Here is a 9206-nt window from a genome sequence, read left to right as displayed (position 1 = left end):
CCTCGGGCTTATGAGCACAGGTCTGGTGCTGGGTCCCGGGCCACCCACCACTGCCACCACCACAACCCGCTGATCTCCCCACCCCAGAGCTCACTCTCACCATCCCAGCTGCCTGGGGACCTCCTAACCATGGGCTAGGGAGAGACACACAGTCATACAAACCCAAAGAACTTCCCTGCAGGCCAGAGCATGATCCCAAGTACTATTGTGCTTTTGCCCTCAAAGCTACAGTTGGAAACACCCAGGACAGGGTGGTCAAGATCCAAGCCTGGTGGGATGAGATAAGCTCACCCAAAGGAGCTGTGGGCACCTTGAGTTCCCTTCTTGGCACATTTCTTTTCCTTAATACTAATCACCTTCCAACTTACCATATAATTAACACATTTGTGATGGGGGTGTGTGTGTGTGTGTGTGTGTGTGTGTGTGTGTTTACTGTCTCCTTGCTAGAATTTAAACTACACAAGGGATCTTTGTTTTCTTCACTGCTGGATCCCTAAGACCTAGAACAGTACCCAGCACATTGGAGGTGCTCGCTAAATATTTGCTAAAAGAATGTAATAAAGGAGGATTGGTACTCCCTTGGAAATGCCCGCCTGACCTACTGAAGATCCAACAGTCCACATGTAGAGGCCTCCCAATAACCCAGAGTCCCACCTCTGAATGTCATTCCCATCCCTAAGCCTCCATTCACTACCCCCAAAGCCTCGACCACCTTCCCTGAGCCCCATGTGAGAGACCTGTACCCCTCAATCCTCAAGAGCCAGGCATTAGAGCTGTAGCCTCAACTGAGCCATCAGGGAACCTGGGAGCCTACCTTGGTGAGACTTGAATCTGTCCTGAACCTATGAGAAAAGCAACTGCCCACCCACAGGAGCTGAACCCGACACAGAGTACAATAACCGTGGGGCCACCCTTGGTGGAAAACGTGGGTGCAAAATGCTGAGAAGGGGGAAAAGAATGGAAACCCTATTGAGGAAGCCTCAGGGACAGGGGATTCCCCCTCAGAACAGCTGAGTCCTGGAGGTCCCCATTTCAGGAGAGACAGGTTCTTGCCATACCTTTCCTTTTAATGTCCCAACTCTCAGGCCTAGGGTGCAACATGCAAGCACAGAGTCCAATCCCCTTTGTAAAACTTTTATTTAGAAATCTTCCCAATATATCCTTATATATACACACACATCGTCACCACATGGGTTTTGTAGCTAGAGTCACACGCCCACAGTGTTGGCCTCTGGGCTGTACAAAAGGTCAGGTACCTGGAGCGATTACTCCTCTTCTGCAGAAAAATGCAGAGACCAACGTAATTCATCAGTTCATCACGTACAGTACAACATTGACGGAAAGTGCTGGGCCCGCCCACAGGAACACTGCGCTATGTACATGGGCAGGGGCAAGCCTTCGGCGGGGGCCACGTACCATTGGCATCACAAGTACGACCAGGCCCCCCTCAAAGGCCGAGAAAGCTGTCGGCTGACTACAGATTCTGTGCCCTTGGTTTTGTTTTTGGAAAAAGATAAAGGTTGTACCATCTTGTCGTTTGCCACTACAAATAAAAGAATATACATTTTTCTTAAAAGATGGGAGTCCCCCATCATTTTTATTCTCATGTTTTTAAACCTTCCCATGTTTTCCCTTTTGTACAGATATTATTCTTGGAATGTTGCCATTTCTTCATGGGTGAGGAGGAGGCAGGGGAGGGAGAGGGTATGATGGGGTGAAGGGTTGGAAATGAAAATAAAGTATGGATCTTCTCTAGTTCTTACAAAAACCTAAAGCCGTGTGCTTCCCTACCCAGGACTGTGGTAAGTGGTTGCATTACATTTTACATATTCTACCCATGTTGCCATATCTCTTATCCATTCTCATTCCTGTACCTTGCCTTGGAATGAGCCAGACATGAGGTCAATTATGAGAAATGAGAACAATCTAGATAACTCAGGCAAAAGTGGGTTAGAACCTAAATTATCCCAAGCTGTGTAGTCAGGCAGCCTGGCCCATTGCCTAGGCCCTGAACTCAGGGTTGGAAACCCCACCTCAGGATTAAGGGCAACCAAGTTCTTTATGGTCTCAGAACGCTTCTACTTTCATGTCCATTCAGTCCTAGGAGCAGAGAGCCAGGGTACTGATGGGAAACTGACACTTAGAGATAACTTGTGAGAGAAAAGGGAGCCAGAAGCTTGAGTTCCTGACAAAATGTGTGATCCATCTCCTAAACCCATCCACCTATCTGCACTGTGGCCCCAAGTCAAATTAATCCACCAGGAAGCAAGCAGAGCCTTAGGACAGGTGTTCCCTCTTTACAGATGGGATGCCTCACAGGAGTTGCTCATTAAAATGTGATTTTGGCTGCCATGAGAGAGACAGAGAGCGACAAGGGTTAACCAGAGTGCTCCCATCCTCACAACTTAAAAGGAAAGGGAGGAGAGCAGGGGTCATTCCCTGTCTGCAAATGGCTGTACCCAAGGCCCCATCACAGTGAGGGCAAGGCCTGAGCTGAAACCCAAAACATGTGAAGATCTTCCACATGGCCATGGATAGGGCCGAGCCGTAAGATCATTCCCCTCTGACCTCAAAGGCAGAGCCTGGTGGGAGACGGCTGGGGTGACTTGAGGATACAATGACAGGTATGAAGGACTTGTGTGCAGTTTGTTCCATGGGCTTGAAATGCGGGTCACAGGCAGGCCTAGCCTTAAGAAAACCACACCCCGACACTTGGATTGACACAGGAAATCAACGAGGGGCGATGGTCCACTCTACAAAAGGATTCTTCACTTACAAAAGGACTTGCAGTAGTATTTCTTTAAAAGATTAAGGATAAGGATTTGATTTACAAAAATGTCATGTACAACTTTTGGAGGGGGGGCACTCCCATTGCATTAAGCTAGCCTCCCATTCACACCCGTGATGACTGAAAGTTACACGGTCAAAGGTGTTTAAGATTCTGCTCAGTGAATGTGCATCCATTCGGGTCTCAGCTGGGGCCTGGTCTCTGACTGCATTACCATGTCCTAGAAGTGGGCTGGATCCTGGGTCATATCTACCTAAAGATCCCACCAACAATTGAAGTAAAAAAAAAAAAAATCCCGTGCCAGGGGGAAAAAAATCCCAAATGCCAGGAATTCCTAGGACAGAGTGTGTGCTCAGTTCCACTCAGAACACCAACCAGACCATTAGCTAACAGACTCCTGCAGCAGGGCGGGACCTCTGAGCATCTTGGAGAATGCACAGGCGGGGCTCCTATCTCCTCTCAGCTCCAACACATGCCCATCCAGCAGCACACTGGCATCTGCTCACCGCTGGAACAGTGATGAGGAGCTCTGAAACACTACCAGGATTTGAAGCCCACGAGCCCCAAATAGCATTTGCTCAATTCCCTCTAACAATTTTTTTCCTTCTCTGCCTTCACCCAAAGCCCAAAGGACATGCTCACAGCTGCAGACTCAGTCCCCACAGCCACAAGGATTAGGAAGGCAAATTTCAGAGGGGAGAAAGCAAAGCTTCGGTCCCCTGGCTTTTCCGCCCCTCTGGCCCAGCTAACCCGGAGCAGGTGGTCCACCAGCCATCTTCTTCAACCAGGCCCTGAAGAAGGCACCTTGAGGCTTGACTCTGCAGCAGTTGGCAAGCTGAATAGACCAACATGGGCCTGGGTGAAGACGGGGCCCAGGAAATGGGCAGCTATTGGGTACCTATATATTTGGGTAGAGTGGCTAGCAAAGCCACCCCAGCCAGCTTAGGAGGGAGCTAAAGGCAAGGCAGAGATTGCTGAATGCCTCAGGTGAGAGATGACAACCCCAGGTCTCAGCAAAGACAGGGCTCCCAAGCTCCAGGCCAAAGCAGCGCCACTCAAGCCTCTTACATGAGAAGTCTTAGGGATTTGGGGAAGGGGCAAGACCGTGCCGTCTTCATAAAAAGTACCTACCACCTTGCTCCATTTTTCTGTTCTCCTACTGAGGCAGGAAGTGAAAAGCCAGCCCCAGGGCAGTTTGGGCTTCCCGAAGTTCAGGCATCAAGGAAAGTTCATCAAGTCCATTGCCCTACTTCAGAGCTACCCAGTCTTTGCCCACCTGCCTTGAAGCCCACGGTCCCAGCGGCCTGAGGACACCCTCCTGGCTGGCCCAGAATGGTCCCAGGCCCATCACCGAGGGCCAGCTCCCTCAGTGGCGGACAGCATGGCAGGATGGAGGCTGCGGGCTGTGTGCTTGGGTGCAGGCTCTTCGGTGTAGCTGTCCGGGCTGGCTGCCCCATCCAGGGAGCTGCCACAGCTGGAGTTGGGGGACAGCACATCCTGCAGGAGATCATCTGGAGGTGCACCACCGCCTCCCCCGCCACCTCCTCCACCAACCCCCACCATGGGGTCTTTGCCAGGCTTGGCCCTCTGGGTGCCCTCTTCTTCCTGGTCATTGAGCAGCTTGGCCAGGAAGTTGATGTACTTCATGGCCAGGCGGAGAATCTCATTCTTACTGAGCTTCTTGTCTGGGGGATGTGTGGGGATCAGCTTGCGGAGCTCAGCAAAGGCCCCATTCACATTCTGCTGCCGCCATCGCTCCCGGCTGTTGGTGAAGATGCGCCTTACGACTTTGGTATGGGGACCTGGAGGACAAGGGGACAAGGGTTAGGAGAATGGGTTGGAAATCTACCAAGGATCTTCTCCTATGGGGAAGCAGAAAAAAACATTCATTGGGAAACCTACAATACCTTCTTTCTTTTTACTTCAAAAACTCTTACTCATCCTTCAAAACCCAGTTCATCTCAACCCCTCCAGAGAGATCTAACCAACCACCACAGCCTTACAAATCCCTGGATCTCCATTACTCTTAATCATCGTTGTATGCTTCTATGCTTCTCTCTCTGTACTGTGAGACATTGAGGACAAGGACCACATATTCATTCATTTACTTATACCAAGAGGCCATATTGCACAAGTTACAAAGACAAACTCTGGAGCCAGACTTTCTGGGTTCAATTCCTGATTATTACTCACTAGATAGTGACTCTGAGAAAGTTATTTAAACTCTCTGCCTTAGCTTCATCATCTGTAAAATGGAGATAATACTAATCACTCAAGAATAAAATTATCACATGGATCTAACAACTAACGCAGGCAAAGTACTTAAGACAATACCAACCTCAGATTAAACATTTAGTCAATACATGTTAGCTATTATTATCTGTGCATCAGTTATTTCCTAACAACCAGGCAGTAGGCCTAGCACTAAGAATAATGCTGAACAAAACAGAGTGACTGCCCTCCTGGAGCTTACCTTTTAATGGGGCTGACAGATGGTGAACAAGAAGCAAACAGATAAACAGACAGGAGGCTGGATGTAAATAAAAGACAGAAAGGAGCTACCGTGCTTAGTTGAGTTGGTTGGGGGCAGCCTTTTGGAGGAGGTGACATCTATAAGATGAGAACTTAAGGATGAAGAAGAGCCAGCCAGGCATGGGAAGAGAGAATGGCATGTGGAAAGGCCCTGAGCTTAAAAAAAAATAAAATAACAAATAAAAATGGCTGAAGTGGGTGAGATCTGAGTAGGCTAAGTTCAATTCCTAGAGGCCCTGCAGTAAGGTGTGGGGATTTTTATTGTAAAGGTGATAGAAAGCACAGAATAAGGGTTTAGTAAAATGTTTGCTGACTGATCATGCTGGCAGGTTGGGAAATGGAGGAGAGAGAAGAGAACAGAAGGAAAAGGACTTACCCTGCAGGCTCTCTCCCCGCTGAGAGGAGTGGAGAGACGCCATGCACAGGCTCAGCCTGAGGCTCTAGGCAGGCAGCTGGGGGCTGCCTCAGTCTCTCCATGTCTACAATGCACTGATTATATGCACTGATCAATATTCACTGCGTTTGTGTACTAAGCCTTGCAGAGCAGTGACAGACACCAGCACGCATGTATCTGGCACCTACAGTGTGCAAAGCACTGTGCTATGTCCAAGCCTGACCTGGGATTTCCAAAGCCAGGGAAGACAGAGGTGGGCCCTGCCAGTGCTCCTGAGCTCCTGGGCCGTGGCTGCTTCCTCCCCAACACAGAGCTGGGGCCCAGCAGTCCTCAGGAAGCTCTGCACACTGCAGAAACTGCCAGAACTGGCCTATTGGTTCGTTCTCTTCCTATGATCCTTGGAACCAGACCTCAGAATGTGGAAACTTGGGTAAGGGAGAAGAAAGGAAAAGTCAAGACATCACCTAATACCTACTCCTCATTTCACATCGAAGGAGACTGGGGCCAGGACAGAAGAGGACTTGCCTCCAAGGTCAGTCTATGATCCAGCTTGTCCATGCCAACACTTTCTGCTTGATCATCTCTCTCCTACACACACACACACAGACACGTAGGAGAGAGATGATCAAGCAGAAAGTGTTGGCATGGACACACACACACCCGTTTTCCCAGGGAGAGTCACTCATTCTCTGTCACAGTGCCTCTGAAGCTGTCTTTCGAAACCCCAAAGGCCAGACCAGACCCAGGCTGGGAGGAACACAGCACACCTGCTGGGCAGTCCTACCCTAGGTGCCTCAGAGGAAATAACTTGCTGTTCTCAGCCTCCAGGCCCGGTGGAGAGGAATCCCTCAGCTGTGGCACAGGGAGAACCAGCCCCTGCTCCGTGACTAACGCTGGCTGATCTTGAGGGAGCTCCTAGGTGTGTGGGGGAGGTGGGTATGTTATGGATGCTGTCACAGTTAGAGCTGGACAGGCCCCAGAAAGAGCGCCTACCCCGAGCAGGCCCTAAAAACACTTTACCCCATTGTGTACTTTCAATAATGTGAGGAAGCTATTATTCTCCCCACTTTACAAATGAGGAAACTGAGAACCAGAGAAGTTCAGCAACAGGAACCACATCAAATCCCGACTTTAGACCTTGTACATAACCCTTTTTAGTTAAATTTCTGATTTCAAAGTCCATGGAGTTATCCTGCACCCTCATGAACCTCCCCTTCACCCTCATTTCTGTTTATCCTTCCAAGAGAACTACCCACCTCTTCACACCTTCCTCTTTCCTCAGAATGTCCACCCTGTCTGCCCTCTTTCTCTCTCTGGCCAGTCACTGAATAGGTGCTCAGTAAATATTGGTAACATATGGGGAATGGCTTCCCTAACCCTCCTGGACTCCCCCGAAACCCTTTCCCCCTTCCCATCTCCTTCCTCTCCTCTGTGCCTAGTTTCCCTGTGCTTCTGTCCTTTGTAGTAAATGCCACTTTCCTGGGGAACTTCAGGCCTGGTCCAGGCTACTTCCTATTTGGCATACCTACCATCCCTCTCTAACCTCAGCACTGACACCCCATGACTCTTCCCTCTTGGCCCTATACCCCTGCGCCCCAGGCTGCTTGGGTCTTTTGAGGTCTGTTCCTTGTCCAGACTCTAGCCTCTCTCCTCTCCAGAAGACCACAGTGGGCTCCCCTCCAGAAGCTCCCGCTCAATACCCATCCCTCCCACCTGCCCCTTGCATAAATCTCAGCCTGGCTCCAAGGCCTCAGGGGCCCTTCCTTCAGGAGCCCAGGCTCCAGCCAGGCTGAGCACTGGAAGCTCCAGTGATTCCCTGGGGTCTAAAAAGCCTGCTCTCCTGCCTCCTGGTGCTGGGCCCCATCTGCACATCAGGGTCAGCCTTGGGAAGAGGGAAGGAGTCTTCCAAATTTCCCACTCATTTAACCCCCTCCCCCAAGTTCAGAGCCAAAGGTTACTTGGGCAGTGTGTAATAGCAGGGCTAGGGCCCTTCTGGGGAAGCAAGGGGCAATGTAGAATCTATAACGTCAGGAAGGGAACTCCAGGTCTCAGCCCTGAGTGTGGAACAAGAGACAAGAGGGCCCCACAATGTAGGGACTTGGAAGGAGACCCCTGCAGGTGCAATTCCAGGCTAGGAGCAAACACCAGACTCTAGACCAGGGGTGGGCAAACTTTTTGACTCGAGGGCCACAATGGGTTCTTAAACTGGACCAGAGGGCCGGAACAAAAGCATGGATGGAGTGTTTGTGTGAACTAATATAAATTCAAAGTAAACATCATTACATAAAAGGGTACGGTCTTTTTTTTTTTTTTTTTTAGTTTTATTCATTTCAAACTGGGCCGGATCCGGCCTGCGGGCAGGTAGTTTGCCCACGGCTGCTCTAGACTGAAGAGATCTTGGAAGGAAGTGCAGGGAGCCTGAGGTTAGTGCTTAGTGTGGGAGCACCTTGTTTCTGCCCTTCCCCGGGATCCTTGCCAAGTGTAGGAATGGAGCTAGAGTGGGGACTGCAACTGACCCTTAGAGGCTTGGGCTAAATGTCACATGTCTTCACTCCCATGTCCTCTCTTCTCTAATCCCAGCTCAGCTGCAAGGCAACTTCCAGCAGTTTTGGGTCCCAAGATAGCCTGCCCATCCGCATGAGACACCTAGGAGTAGTCCCCATGATCCCTCCTTCAGGAGGCGCTAACCAGCATGAGGGGCAAATAGCAAAGGTGGAGGCAGAGACTCACCATCAGTAATCTCCATCTCATAAGGGGAGGGTCTCCTCTTCACTCGGTTGTTGGTGGCAAACATAGGGAAGGCATCTGGCTCCCCAAAGAACCCACTGTGGGAAGGAGCAGGCAGGTCACAAGATAACATTTAGGGTGGACGTGAGACAGAGGCTCCTTAGCAACCCCCCTGCATGTCCTTGAGCCCCTCACCCCTGGAAAAACAAGGGCATCCCTGGTCCCTTCATACTTGAATTGGGAATAGAAGAAGCATGAAACACACACACACACACACACACACACACACACACACACACAATCAGAGGTGAACATATGGAACAAACACAAAAATGAACACACAGAGACCCCACGGAGAGACACACTCTCCTCCCCAAATACAAGCCACACAATCCACAGACAACCTCCACTTTCAAACAGGTGCTCACACAGGCAGACATGGCCTTCACACTTGGTGGTATGCAACTCCAGCACCACAAAAGGGCACACTGCTCCCTCCCTCCAACCTCCCGCCACCTTCACCCTGGCCCCATGGGGCCTGTGGACAGACAACAGACAGGAAACCCTGACTCACCCCCCACCACCACCCTCCAATGCCCACTTTTGGGCTCTCTGTAGCTTCTCTCTGGAGTCTCCTGGAGACTCATTGACTGTATCCCTTATCATCTGCCTATCTCCATCCCAATCCTGCCTCCCTTTCTCCACCTTCTCAGTGGCCTCAGCAGGGAAATGGACTCCCTCATGACAAGGGGTGGAAAGCTTGGG

The 9206-nt window shown here is 50.5% G+C and overlaps 1 protein-coding gene across 3 annotated transcripts; it reads right to left on the bottom strand.

Moving 5' to 3' along the window:
• Positions 1-1475: 1475 nt before the first annotated feature.
• TAL1 (T-cell acute lymphocytic leukemia 1) lies at positions 1476-8925 on the bottom strand. 3 transcript variants are annotated; one of them, XR_001513422.1, is made up of 3 exons: positions 8445-8925; positions 3539-4590; positions 1476-2753 (listed from the first exon to the last, which is right to left on the bottom strand). XR_001513422.1 is itself a non-coding variant. In XM_006753364.2 (2 exons), exons 1-2 carry the CDS (start codon positions 8572-8574, stop codon positions 4136-4138), a joined length of 585 nt encoding a protein of 194 aa, XP_006753427.1. In that variant the 5' UTR covers positions 8575-8925; the 3' UTR covers positions 1476-4135. The 3 variants fall into 3 exon arrangements, 1 of the variants encoding a protein (XP_006753427.1); XR_001513421.1 differs by having other exon boundaries at positions 1476-3623; positions 3920-4590; XM_006753364.2 differs by having other exon boundaries at positions 1476-4590.
• Between the last annotated feature and the right edge of the window lie 281 nt (positions 8926-9206).

Source organism: Myotis davidii, unplaced genomic scaffold (genome assembly GCF_000327345.1).
Source record: "Myotis davidii unplaced genomic scaffold, ASM32734v1 scaffold371, whole genome shotgun sequence".
In the NCBI taxonomy this organism is placed as follows: domain Eukaryota; kingdom Metazoa; phylum Chordata; class Mammalia; order Chiroptera; family Vespertilionidae; genus Myotis; species Myotis davidii.
Note: the sequence above shows the minus strand (reverse complement) of the source record. Positions and strands in the feature narration are given on the sequence as shown.

Excerpts from the sequence above, each read along its gene's own strand:
- TAL1 (XM_006753364.2), bottom strand. The coding sequence starts at position 8,574 with ATGTTATCTTGTGACCTGCCTGCTCCTTCCCACAGTGGGTTCTTTGGG. Across the intron at positions 4,591-8,444 it reads TGAGATGGAGATTACTGATG|GTCCCCATACCAAAGTCGTA; the intron begins GTGAGTCTCTGC and ends CTTGTCCTCCAG.